Consider the following 14,488-nt stretch of genomic DNA (forward strand, 5'->3'; position numbering starts at 1 on the left):
TGCAGCTAAATTCCCAAGGCAAAGGAAAGTACTCACCGTTGTCTTCCCCTTTTTGCCACAGCCAGCAGGCTTGCTTTTCCCATCCTTATGGTCCACACGCAAGGAGGATAGCCGCCAAAGTGCCTCCTCCCCCCCCCCCCCCCCCCCAACTGCTGTCCCCATAGGGAGGTGCAAGGTTAGGCTGTGTCCTGCACTGTACCAGTCAGTATATACACATGGGGGGGGGGGGTGCCAATGCCCTCCGTTCCTCATTCCCATCTGAGGTGGTTAAGGCAGACATCCACCGTAGTAAACTGGTGCCTACTCGCTTTAGCGCAGGGATTTCAAACTTGCGGCCCTCCAGCTGTTGCAAAACTACAAGTTCCATGAGGCATTGCAAGGCTGACCATTACAAGCATGACTCCCACAGGCAGAGGGCCGCCAGTTTGAGACCCCTGCTCTAGCGAAAGGAGGATGCGGGCGCCTGCTCCTACTGACTCTCAGCCTTCCCTCCTGGGTAAGAACACCGCCGCCATTTTCCAGAAGTTTGAAAATAACGCGGGTGCTTGTTGCCACGCCCTCTCCGGCAGCCCATGCAAGCTACCGGGGACCCAGGAGTCGGGGACATGATCCCCCTGGAAAGAACTGATGGCCAGCACCCCTTCTGAACAGCCACCTGTACAGGTAAGGAGGGGAGACAGGATAATGGCCCCTGAAGTTCTGGGTACACAACCGACCCAGGGTCCTTCAGCTCTCAGGGGGGCTCTTCCAATTTCTGCTGCCCCCCGAGGAAAAGATAGGGGAACCCCCCCAGGAAGGACAAGAATATCCTACCAGACCAAGAGGCTTCCCAAGCCCTAGGCTTCGGGTCATTTAAAAAAAAAAAAAAAAAAAAAAAAAAAAAAAGTTTCGCTGTGTAGGGAGAAACATAATCAAAAAATGAGGATCAAGGGGAAGGGTGGGGACTTAAAACAGCTGTCGATTGATTGTGTTTCCTGTAGGGAGGAGCCTCATATCTCAGGTGTGCTGTCCTGGAAGATGACTTGAGAAAAAGGGGGGGGGGGGGGGGGGGGTTGGGTGAAGCACACTGGTGATCTTTTCTCTGTTTGTCATGGTAGATATCCACCTTACCTACCCTTGGTCTGGTTGCTTTTAGTAAACCCACCCCATTGCCAAGTTTTAAAACATCTCACTGGTCAGATGTTGATTTTCTAGGTGCCACCACTGTTTTCTCTTTTCAGCCAATTGTATGCCATTTTGTCTCATGTGGTCCCAATAGCCAGTTACAACATGATGCAGCCATACCTACTTTGGAACAAACAGATATATACATAGGGACATCCGTGGTATATATGGGGTAAAATATTAACCACTTGCCGACCGCTGCACGACGATGTACGTCGACAGAATGGCACGGGCAGGCAGCCAGCGGCGGTCGGTCGGTATCCGTTCAGGAGCGATCCGGGATGAGGGGGGCGGCCATTAGTTCATGGCCACCCCCTCGCGATCGCTCCTGATGAATGGAAGTGAGGCGTGACATCACTTCCTCTCCTGTAATGTAAACACAGGCAGAGGAAGTGAGGTAATCTCTCCTCCGTGTCGGTATTTTTCGTTCCGGCACCGAGGAGAGAGGATCGGTGAGTTGCACCAACACGACACTACACAGTAGAACATGCCAGGGCACACTCTCACCCCCCGATCAGCCCCCCAATCACCCCTGCCCCCCCCCCCCCCAGTCAGTGACACCAATTGCATTTTTTTTTTTGCATTGGTGTCATTTGTGACTGTAATAACTGTTAGGGCAGTTAGGGTTAGCCCCTTTAGTTCTAAGGTACCCCCCTAACCCCCCCAATAAAGATTTAACCCCGTGATCACCCCCCGTCGCCAGTGTCACTAAGGCTGGGTTCACATTGCAGCGGTTTATGAGAACGGATGTGATTCGCACCGAACTGCAGTGCAAATCACATCCGATCTCTGTGCGATTCGAGTTCAGCCATACAGATAGTATGGCTGAATTTGCATCGCACCCGCCGCAAACTCGCACGGGAACCTTTTTTTGGTCCGCAGCAGAATCGGATCGCATGGGTGTTCACACCATGCGATCCGAGTTTGCAGATCGCACTGCGATATGCGAACTGATCTGGGGGTGTCATTAACATTTCACTGACACTCCCAGCAGTTCGCATAGGGCAGTGTGAACTGCCGCCGGGAGGCATGCGATGCGGGAACCCGCCGCGGATTCGTGGCGTTCCCGCATCGCTCCAGTGTGAACCCAGCCTAATAAGCGATCATTTTTCTGATCGCTGTATTAGTGTCACAGGTGATGCTAGTTAGGCAGGTAGGTATTTAGGTTCGCCGCAGCTTTTTATAGCGCCAGGGACCCCCATATACTACCGCATAAAGCCCCGATTGTCCCCTAGTTAACCCTTTCACCAGTGATCACCATATAACTGTTACAGGTGACGCTGGTTGGTTAGTTATTTTTTATAGTTTCAGGGCACCCGCCATTTATTACCTAATAAAGGTTTAACCCCCTGATCACCCGGCGGGTGATATAAGTTTGAGGGTCAGATAAGGTCTGCGTCGCCCCAGGCAGCGTCAGGTTAGTGCCAGTACCGCTAACACCCACGCACAAAGCATACACCTCCCTTAGTAATATAGTATCTGATCAGATCTATATTAGCGTCGCCAGCAGTTTAGGTTTCCCAAAACGCATTGTTAGCGGGATCAGCCCAGATACCTGCTAGCACCTGCGTTTAGCCCCTCCGCCAAGCCCAGACCAGCCCACCCAGGTGCAGTATCGATCGATCACTGTCACTTACAAAACACAACACACATAACTGCAGCGTTTGCAGAGTCAGGCCTGATCCCTGCGATCGCTAACAGTTTTTCTTGTAGCGTTTTGATACAGTCGCTGACAGCCTAGGTCCTTTTTTACCTGTGAGTCTCACTAGTGTACCCCTAAATTTAGGGGTGTCTACTTTCCAAAATGGGGTCATTTGTGGGGGTTCGTGCCATCTTGGCATTTTATGGCCTTCAAAACTGTAATAGGTAGTGAGGAGGCGGTGCTTGGTTTTCGGGGCCCCGTACGCGGCTAGGCTGCCAAAAAGTCCCACATATGTGGTATCCCCATACTCAGGAGAAGCAGCAGAATTTATTTTGGGGTGTCATTTCACATATGCCCATAGCATGTGTGAGCAATATATCATTTAGTGACAACTTTGTGAAAAATAAAAGTTTGTAATTTTCCCGCAACTTGTGCCAAATATAAAATATTCCATGGACTCAACATGCCTCTCAGCAAATAGCTTGGGGTGTCTACTTTCTAAAATGGGGTCATTTGTGGGTGTTTTGTGCCATCTTGGCATTTTATGGCCTTCAAAACTGTGATAGGTAGTGAGGAGTGAAATTAGAAATGTAAATGTATGCCCTTAGAAATCCTGAAGGCGGTGCTTGGCTTTCGGGGCCCCGTACGTGGCTAGGCTTCCAAAAAGTCGACCACATGTGGTATCCCCGTACTCAGGAGAAGCAGCAGAATGTATTTTGGGGTACAATTCCACATATAACCATGGCATGTGTGAGCAATATATCATTTAGTGACAACTTTGTGTAAAAAATAAATAAATAATATATATATTTTTTTTTTGTCATTATTCAATCGCTTGAGGCAAAAAAATAAAATATTCAATGGGCTCAACATGCCTCTTATCAATTTCCTTAGGGTGTCTACTTTCCAAAATGGGGTCATTTGGGAGGGTTTTGTACTGCCCTGCCATTTTAGCACCTCAAGAAATGAGATAGGCAGTCATAAACTAAAAGCTGCGTAAATTCCAGAAAACGTACCTTAGTTTGTAGATGTGACAACTTTTGCGCAAACCAATAAATATACAGTTATTGACTTTTTTTACCGAAGACATGTGGCTGAATACATTTTGGCCTAAATGTATGACTAAAATTGAGTTTATTGGATTTTTCTAATAACAAAAAGTAGAAAATATCATTTTTTTTTTCAAAATTTGCGGTCTTTTTAAGTTTATATCGCAAAAAATAAAAAAAATCGCAGAGTCAGTCAAATACCTTTAAAAGAAAGCTCTATTTGTGGGAAAAAAAAGGACGCAAATTTTGTTTGGGTACAACATTGCATGACCGCGCAATTACCAGTTAAAGCAGCGCAGTGCCAAATTGTAAAAAGACCTCTGGTCATTGACCAGCAAAATGGTCCGGTCTGAAAGTGGTTAAAAAAAAAAAAAAAAAAAAAGAAAGAGAAAGAAGAAATAACAAACATGAAGAAAAGTGTACAGTGAAGTGTCATACTACACTGGGGACAGGTTCACTTTAGGTCCACCTGCTGTGTACTTGTTGTAAACCCCCTTTTTTTTTTAAACAACAAAACATGTCATACTTACCTCCTCTGTGCAGTCCATTTTGCACAGAGTGGCCTCAGTCCTCCTCTTCTGGGGTCCCTCAGTGGCGCTGGTGACACCTTCCCACATCGGAGTCCACATTGGAGAAGGCTCTCCTAAAAGGTGGACACCCGTGCGGGCGCACTCCCAAATACTGCATCTGTGTCCATTCACACAGAATTCAGGACTCAGCCCTGCGTCATTGGATTTGGTTGACAGCAGCGGGAGCCAATGGCTGTGCTGCTATCAATCTATCCAATCAGAACACTAGACAACAGCTATAGCTGGTGTGCTTGTTCCCAGACAGAAGATGACAGCTTTCAGGTAAAACGGGGGGGGGGGGGGGGCGGGGGGGGTGGGCTGCAGTACTACAGAAGGTTTTTCACCTTAATGCATTAAGGTGAAAAACCATGAGGGTTTACAACCCCTTTATGTCTCAGTGTATGCTTTATTTTGTCCATCCTTGTTCTGCCTCCACCACTACCTTTATCACAGCTTTAGTTACTGTTATTATTCCATTTCTTCATCAATAATCTCAAGGAGAGCTTTCACCTCCCTTATATACACCCATGAAAGAATGACAGGAGCCACAGATCACAAGAGCATAAACAATTTAAATCACCCTTGAAACCCCCCACAGAGGAATCCAATCTAGAAAATATTGATGTGTTATTACAACGCCAGAGACAATTACGGTACTTACCAATGACCAGGAGCTTGTAGAGTGCTGGCAACCGTTGGCCACTCTGTTCACCAGGTATATAATCTCCAAGACCAACCGTACTCAAAGAGATAAAGCAGAAGTACAGGGCATCTGCATAACCCCAATTCCCTTCTAGAAAATTGAAGAAAATGGCAGGAATGAAAAAGCAAAAGAGACACAAGCTGGAGATTACAACTATGGCGTGGATCCACTCTAACTTGTTATTTGAGGTGTTCCAGCAGCGGTGAAAATAGCGAAGTGGTATATCTCGCAGTAAAATTGTCCATTTCTTAGCAACAATAGAGAGTAAAGATAAGGTGAATGGGATTCCAACGAGGCAGTAAAATACACAAAATAACTTTCCACTCAGTGAGATGGGAAAGGGATGTCCATAACCTGTAGCAAACAAAAGGTTTTATTAGTTAAATAAAAATTCTAATATCGAATTTGCTTCTAAATATCTAGTGAAAGCAATACCATCATTGGTATATCAGTCTAAATTAAATATTACTATCTGTGGATGTAAAAAACATGCCAATTTTTAATTAGAAAAAAAGACAACCAACACATTTCATGGGCCAAAAGCTCTTCCCCTTCAAAACATAGATGTACAATTGGTATAATAAATAAGTCTAACAACATAAAATATCATGGGTAACATATACATGCACATAAGAAGAAAACAAAAGAATATCAGATGTTAAATGATAGGAGTATGATAAGTTTAAGAATTACTATACTACATACTCCATACATACCATTGTACGTATAACTGAAATAAAAGCAATAAATCAAAAACACACCAATTTATTTCACCAATGTCTAAAAATAATACTAATACTAGGGACCCACAGGTTAAAAGAAAGCGCTTTGAAAACATCTCTCTAATGTAGTGAAACCCTAAGTCTAAAGCCCCATATACACTATCAGATTTTCTGCTGATTTTTCCTTCCGATTTACCAAAACCATCTAATATGAGGTCAAACCTTAGGAGTTTCAATGTGTATGCAATCAGGCAGGCCCATGCACTACATGGTTTTGGTAAATTTGAAGACAAAAATAAGCAGAAAATCTGATAGTGTGCATGGGGCTTAAGGCCTCTTTCACATGGGGCAAATGAACCCGTCCCCCATGTGACAGTCATGTTTGCCTGCATGGGGATGCACAGCTGTTCTGTGCATCCCTATGCAGACAGTGCCATTCATGTCTATTGGGACAGAGCTGCCGCTTCTAGTTCTAGAATTACTGTCCACAGTGTGACGTTAGCGGTGATAACTCATGTGTGGGGGCAATCTCCAATTGCTCTTGTGTGGGACTGACATGCGTTCACCTAGTCGCACAAGCATTTTATTGCTAATGTAAACACTCTTTTTGGAGGGATCTGGAGTCTATAATACCCCAAAACCTTCCTCTGCACTTAAAAGTAGTAAAGAACCCCCCCCCCCCCCCCCACACACACACACACACACACACACACACACACACCACGATCAGCATTTTTTAAACTGTTCCCGATGATTGGGCGAATGGTACAGGCCGAACATTGGCTGTTTCGGAAATTCTCTGACCAAACCGAATTATAGGGTCGTTTGACCACAATGCAATTAAAGCTTCGCCCCACACTATAGAAGTATTGTTCCTATAGCAGCCATTTGTAGTGTGATAGCGACATGGAGAGAGATAGAATAGGGATTGCTTCAGTGCTATTAGACACTGTGCTATTCTGATTCTATTGTCAGTAAAATATCAGTTTAATGTGCAACTAGGGATAGTTCAGATATTGAGACCACAGTTTTTTGTTTTTTTGCGTTACAAAAAATTTGACACCATATATTTCATTGCATTACTGCAAGTTTAACGCCATATAGTTCTGTGCGTTACTGCAAGCTTAAACGCCGTATATTACATTGCGTCACTGCAAGATTAACGCTACATAGTTCTGTGCATTACTGCAATATTATAGTGTATATAGTGCACCACACACCACTTTCCATTGATTAAAGTGCATCTACATACACATTTACTCATCTTTATTACATTTTGTTAATCAGCACCCCCCCCCCCCCCATCATGTCTGGGAGGACAGCAAGGAGAGGCAGACATTCCCATGGCATTGTAAGGGGGCCAGCAGCGTATGTGTCCACAGGCAAAGGTAGATGTGGTCAGTCCTCAGACAGGGCATCATTTCCTCCGTTTAGTGATGTTGCCTTGCTATCCATAACACCCCCCCCCCATGTTTAAAAGCCTGCAAAAAAGGACCAAAGAAGACATGGCATAAAAGGATCACTATTGGTTGGAAACCCTCCTTGAAAATCCCAGAACTCATCCCGTACAAACAGAGAGATTAAATCTCTTGAGGACACCTTAACAAGAAGTTTATTGAATGCTTTTACTGACTCTGGTAGGTTACAGTGTCATTGAAAACCTCATTTTTTTGGCTTCTGTTGCTCAAGAAAGGAGCGGTGGGAGAAGGTGGTCGCCTAAGTGATGCCTTTCTCAGTTTTTTTTTTAGTCCTTGCCGTCAAGGGCTGTCAGCTTCCACATCCCATAAACAATTATCTAGGGGTGAAAACAGAGCTGGAGAGCTTTCCAGACAACGATCCACTGGGTTACTGGGTCATGAGACTAGACCACTGGTCAGAACTGGCCCAGTATGCTATTGAGCTACTAGGCTGCCCTGCATGCAGTGTGCTTTCCAAACTGGCATTCAGTGCTGCTGGAGGTTGTTACTGAACATAGAACGTGTCTTTCCACAGACTGCGTGGACCGTCTGACTTTTATTAAACTTTTTTTTTTTTTTTTTAAACAGTCCTGGATTACCAGCAACTATGAAGCCCCTGATGCCGATGTCGCCGGATAATTGTTTTTGGGATGTGGAATCTCTGCATGACTTCTAGGCTGCCTAGTGTTGTGGGTGTTGATTTCCTCTGGAAGAATGTTTTTGGTGAAGGTTTCATGGGCACAATTCACACCCAAAGACCAATTTTTCTGCACCCGTTTGACAGGTGCAGATCGTTGCAATTTTTTAAAGCAAGGTCAATTCTTGCTTTCATTGAGAGTACCTCTATAGGGTTGCAGTGAGAAGGCACCACCGACACCCAAAGAACAATTTTTCTGCACCTGTTACAGAAGTAGAAATCCAAAGTCTGGGGTAGACACACCAGAATTTATACGAAAAATCTCCAATCCTTGTTCCCTGTGCACTACATTGTGGCCTCATCATACACACTGGCTCCACAAACCGTTGCTTACAAAATATAGAAAGCTTGCAGGGAAAATGTTATTTTTTGGCTTTATAAAACGCAATTATTGCTGCAGCATCTGCTATACACAGTACAGATGTGCCACTTTACAGGTGGACTAATAGGACCCCCCTCCCCCCGGACTATATTGAAAGGTATTTTTATTACTTTCACCTTAAACATCAATAAATCACTGCTCATTTAAAAAAAGGACATTTTCTACAAGCTTTTTTTTCTTAATTGAGACATGTATCCCTAATTACTTGCATATAAGCCTTCTAAATAGGCACTTGATTTTTCCACATTCAGGTCCTATAGACTTCATTATTCGGTTCTGAAGTTTCCTGATGTTCGAAAGTTCTCATTTGCGAACTGAATAGGGTGTTCTGCCCATCCCTACTGATGACATCTGGGTAAATAAGAAGTTATGTCAGATCATCTCTTACAGGTTACTATAGCAGGGACCCAATCCCAGAAGATGCGCTGACAGGCAGCTCAGGTCTCCCAGGGGGGGTGGGAGAGCCAGAGCAAGCCACGGAAGGCAGTCGTGGGGGGGGGGGGGGGGCGTTAGGGGAGGGGGGGATGGGACATCTACTCCCACTGCCTCTAATAGCAAATCGAATGGCTAGTCAGACATCATTCCAGTACAACCACTCAAAGGCCGATGGTGTACCAGGTACGTGACTTGTCAATATGGTAAACAGGATCTGTGTAACACAGCAGTACTGTACAGAAGGCCTTACAAAATACAGTCTCGCCATAATAGAAAATATTCTACACACCTTAGGATACCGGACAACATCTGATGAAGGAGGTTGCTGGAAGGTGGTCTTGCAACAAGGCACATGAAGGTGCGGAGAGCTCCTGGCTGATGACATAGGCGTGCAGTCCCTACTTTGTCCCTCCTTTGTCCCTCCTCCACTTGCCTTATGCTAGACATGCTGTCCCTAACCAGTGGGTTCCTGACCTAGGCACTTTGCAAAATGTGCCCCAACTACATCCAATTAGACAGTTGCTCTCCTGATGACACCTATGGAAGCCTCAGAGGAACAAGAGATCCTCCTGTCCTCCACTGGAATTGCACTTGCCTACATAGCTCATAATAAAAAAGTGAAAATGTTTTGCAAAACTGAAAAAAAAAAAAAAAAAAAAAAAAAAAAAAAACACCTGTACTAAGTGCCCAGTATCTGTACAGCAAATAATATAAATAATTAAATAAATAAGCAGTAGCATTTAGGAAACACAAAATATAGGTGCTAAAATAATCAACTAAATCATCTGTTCCACTGTTTATGAATGCCACATGTTTTTGCAAGAAAAAAAAAAAAATAAAAATTATGTTTAGAAATACATGCATAGTGTTAGGCCAAACAAAAAGTGAAACAATGTTGCATAAATTTGACAATCCTTTATATTAATTCATTTATAAAATTGTTTGGCAAGCCTCAGGTTTCCGCTGTGAAGTTTTCTGTTGGCAGGAGAAATTGAATACCTTTCAAATAAAAAAAACTAAAAAAATAAAAACTTGAGGCTGGATTTACACTTGTCACGCATTGATTTGTGTTGTGTTAAGGCAGCCCATTCACTTAAATTGGGGTGGCAACACACAAGGACAGACTAGAAAATGGATATGTGGCTGTTTACTGACACATGGCACCACTGTACACAGCAGTATATTATCATTCATGGTGGTGCACAAAAAAGCACATATCAGAGCTGTGAGGTCCTAGTGCATTGGGGTGTCATCCAAAACGAATAGCAACCCAATGAGCCAACACGCTCCATAGAAGGATAGCAGGTTGGAGGAGGTCCAACAGGGACACTCACTAACCCGATGAACTAACTAAAATTCAACCAGTGTATAGCCAGCTTATGGCATCACAGTTCTGATGCAAATACATTGCAGTCTACCACAACTTATGTTAATGCACTACTGTGTATTGTGGTCCACTGCTTCAAGAAGAAGTCTGCTTGTTCGATTATTAAATTATTCTTGCACATTGCCAGCCCAATCAATCAAAATTAACAGTCCGCTTTAATGCAATACTCACATGACATTACGCACAATAATCCAATGCGCAAACAGAGCATCATGTTAATCCAGCCTAATAAATTACAACGTACCATACAAGTTAGTCCATTGCAGTGCTATTCAAATGAATGGGCTGCCTTAATGTAATGCATGTTAATCCATCACAATGGACTGGGCCATGTGTGTGAATGAGCCATTAGGTACTTGTAGCTGTTATTTTTATTTTATTTTTTTGTCTGGTTCCTGTTGCCAACACCTCTATGTCTCACTTGCAGCATTTTAATGGGATACTTCTGTCTGGCAAGATATTTGCTGGCTTTAAAAATCTTAAAGGAGGGGCCTCCTATAGGCGCTACTATGCATGGAAATACAGTTTGGTCAGAAAAAGTACATTATGAGTACAGTAACCAGAAATTAACAGATTGTATAAGAATTCTGGGTTACTGTACTTAAATATTGATGTTTGCCTTATTCAGTGTCACATGAGGTGACATATTTGCATATTTTCTGCATGGAATGCAGGTTCTTTCTGGCAGAGCTAGCAGAGGATCCAGTATGAAATAGCTGCTGACTTTTAATATAAGGACACTTACCTATCCGGGGATCCAGTGATGACCTCACCAGAACTGATTCTTCAATCAGCTTTGGGTGCGGACATCAGCATCTCTAGTAAGGAAAACAGGTAGTGAAGCCTTGCAGCTTCACAGCTGGTTTCCTACTGTGCATGCACAAGCCTTGTGAATGGTCTTGTAGTCTTCTGGGACCTGAGATGTGTCCTAGATAACTGAGGGAAGGAGGGCCCAAATCAGGTACCTTTACCCATCTCTTCCCCCCCCCCCCCCAAAAAAAAAAAAATTTTAAAAATGTAAAAAAATTGTCAAAAACGTGGTAGTGGAAGGGGTGGGTGGTGGTGCAAACAAGCAGAACTTCTTTTGGGTGGAGCTCCACTTTAACCACTTCCCGACCAGCGCACGACGATGTACGTCGACAGAATGGCACGGGCAGGCATATTGGCGTACATGTACGTCCAATATTCGTTGCCGCCGTGCCATCGGGACCCGCGCTGGTCGGGACCCCCGTGAGTCCGGTCGCCGCGGGCATCCCCGCGATCGTCTCACGGAGCGGCCGAATGGAGGAAATGCTGTATAAACAACATTTTTCCATTCTGCCTAGCAACTAGTGACGCTGATCTCTGCTCCATGTGATTGGAGCAGAGATCAGTGTACACTAAATGAAAGCCCAACCCCCCCACAGTTAGTAACACACCCCTAGGAACACTTAACCCCTACACTGCCAGTGTCATTTACACAGGAATCACTGCATTTATATAGCAGTGATTACTGTATAAATGACAACGGTCCCAAAAATATGTCAAAAATGTCCGATGGGTCCCCCACAATGTCGCAGTCACAATAAAAATCGCAGATCGCCGCCATTACTAGTAAAAAAAAAAAAAAAAAAAAAAAATTATTAATAAAAATGCTATAAAACTATCCCTATTTTGTAAACGCTATAACTTTTGCGCAAACCAATCAATAATCGCTTATTGCGATTTTTACCAAAAATATGTAGAAGAATACGTATCGGCCTAAACTGAGGGAAAAAAAATGTTTTTTTATATATTTTTGGGGGATATTTATTATTACAAAAAGTAAAAAATAATGCGTTTTTTTCAAAATTATCGCTCTATTTTTGTTTATAGCGCAAAAAATAAAAACCGCAGGGGTGATCAAATACCACCAAAAGAAAGCTCTATTTGTGGGAAAAAAAAAGGACGTTAATTTTGTTTTGGAGCCACGTCGCACGACCGCGCAATTGTCAGTTAAAGCGACGCAGTGCCGAATCGCAAAGAGTGGTCTGGTCTTTGACCAGCAAATTGGTCCGGTCTGAAAGTGGTTAAAGGTACTCACATTTAGACACGTGCAGTTCTTCTAATGACTGTTTTTAAGCGTATATACACATTTTCATGCATAAAATCTTCAGATACCAAAAGATGAACTTTAATGGCATCCCAGTCTTTGTCCGTAGGGTTCAACATGGAGTTGACTCACCCTTTGCAGCTATAACAGCTTAAACTCTTCTGGGAAGGCTGTTCACAAGGTTTAGGAGTGCGTCTATGGGAATGTTTGACCATTCTTCCAGAAGCACATTTGTGAGGTCAGGCACTGATGTGGATGAAAAGGCCTGGCTTACAGTCTCCGCTCTAATTCATCCCAAAGGCGCTCTATCGGGTTAAGGTCAGGACTCTATGCAAGCCAGTCAAGTTCCTCCACCCCAAACTCACTCATCCACATCTTTATGGACTTTGCTTTGTGTGCAGTAATGTTGGAACAGGAAGGGGCCACCCCCAAACTGTTCCCACAAAGATGTGATCATGAAAAATTGTCCTGTATGCTGACGCTTTAAGAGTTCCCTTCACTGGAACTAAGAGGCCAAGCCCAAGCCCTGCAAAACAACCCCACACCATAATCCCCCCTCCACCAAATGATTTAGACCAGTGCACAAAGTAAGGTCCATAAAGACACAAATGAGTTTGGGGTGGAGGAACTTGACTGGCCTGCACAGAGTCCTTACCTCAGCCTGATAGAACACCTTCTTGCCCACCTCACAAATGCACTTCTTGGGGGGGGGGGGGGGGGATGTGGGGGAAGGAAGAAAAAAAAATAAAAAAATAAAAAAGGGGCGGGGGGGTGGTCAAACATTCCTATCGACACACTTCTAAACCTTGTGGACAGCCTTCCCAGGAGAGCTGAAGCTGTTATAGCTGCAAAGGGTGGGCCAACTCAATATTGAACCCTACAGATTAAGGCTGGCCATACATTATACAATTTATTGTGCAACTTTCCTTTAAAATTTACCAAAACCATATAATAGGGAGGTCAAACCTAAACACTTTCAATTTGTATGCAATCAGGTAGGCCCTTCTACTACATAGTTGAAGGTGAATCAAAAGAAAATTGAATAAGAAAAATGTATGGTGTATGGCCAGCCATTAAAGCCATGTGTGTGTGTAAAGGCAGGCATCCCAATACTTTTGGTAATATAGCACATGTATGGCCCTGAACACAGCTGTGTCCTACTTTTTTTTTACACTACTAAACACAGCACACATTTTGAATTGTATATGCAGCTGTGTATATGGCTCCACTGATTCCTATAGTGCTGCGTTTAGGTGGACAAACCTATACATTGTACGCATCTAAATGCAGCATTTTAGATTGCTGTGTGAATGGTCTCAAATACCGGCTATATGCACAAGAATTTCAACCACCATCAACCAGCTTTCAATTGTTCTAACAATTAAATCGCTTGAAGCAACCTACCACCCACACTTGAAATCAATATAAACTGTTAGTGGTAGGTGGCATTCATCCGTTTAGTTGTTTTTGCAGTCACAATTGGCTGAAAAATTTCCATTGCCAGCAGAATACTTTGCTGAGAAAAGATCACATCTCAGAGAACGTTCACTCACCAATAGTGGTTAGGGTGGTCCCAGCAAAGAAGAGAGAAGATACAAAGTCCCATTTGACCTCAAAGCCCGATATATTTCGCAGGACTGACACCCCAAAGCTTTTGACCAGCAGAGCTGTGCGCAGGAAATCCTCCAGTTTATCCTCAGACAGACATGGGTGGATTTCTAGGAAATCATCCCACATGCCCAGCACCTTCTCCCTCAGCTGGTCCTCATATGGTTGCTCCAGGATAGAAAAGATAAAAGCTCCAACAACCAAGTACAGCATATAGATGACCAGCAGTAAGAAAACAAATTGACAGTTCATCATATTGCGGTGAAGCTGGGCTATTTGGACCAAGCTATACTATCTGGGTCAATCAAACACAAAAATGGCTGTAACAAACCATCAAAAAGTTCCAATCTGGACTAGCCCAGTCCAAAAATTCCTGCTCACTTATGGCTCGGATTCATTAGCTGGCTTTAAGCCTTAGAAAGACCTGGTGTGGATCACTGGTTCATCTATGGCTGCCATTAAAACAGCAACATAACCCTACCCCTAAATCCTTAAAGGGGTATTAACTCAGATACAAAAAATGTCATATATTGCAGCCTACCTATCCTTCAATGTGGTGGCTGCATTTGTTTTATTTTGTCATTTTATTTTCACCTGGTGAT

The 14,488-nt window shown here is 43.7% G+C and overlaps 1 protein-coding gene across 1 annotated transcript in view; it reads right to left on the reverse strand.

Annotated features, from left to right (window-relative positions):
• LOC143942984 (potassium channel subfamily K member 1-like) overlaps nucleotides 1-14,253 on the reverse strand; it is a 28,439-nt gene extending 14,186 nt beyond the window's left edge. The window contains exons 1-2 of the mRNA XM_077464448.1: nucleotides 13,832-14,253; nucleotides 5,086-5,481 (exon numbers count right to left, since the gene is read on the reverse strand). Of these exons, the coding sequence (XP_077320574.1) occupies nucleotides 5,086-5,481; nucleotides 13,832-14,141 (706 nt within the window). The 5' untranslated portion in view covers nucleotides 14,142-14,253. The remainder of the gene's footprint in view (nucleotides 1-5,085; nucleotides 5,482-13,831) is intronic.
• Nucleotides 14,254-14,488: the final 235 nt, after the last annotated feature.

The sequence above is a fragment of the Lithobates pipiens genome, unplaced genomic scaffold, assembly GCF_037356315.1.
Source record: "Lithobates pipiens isolate NorthernLeopardFrog02 unplaced genomic scaffold, aLitPip1_a1.2 Scaffold_30, whole genome shotgun sequence".
In the NCBI taxonomy this organism is placed as follows: Eukaryota; Metazoa; Chordata; class Amphibia; order Anura; family Ranidae; genus Lithobates; species Lithobates pipiens.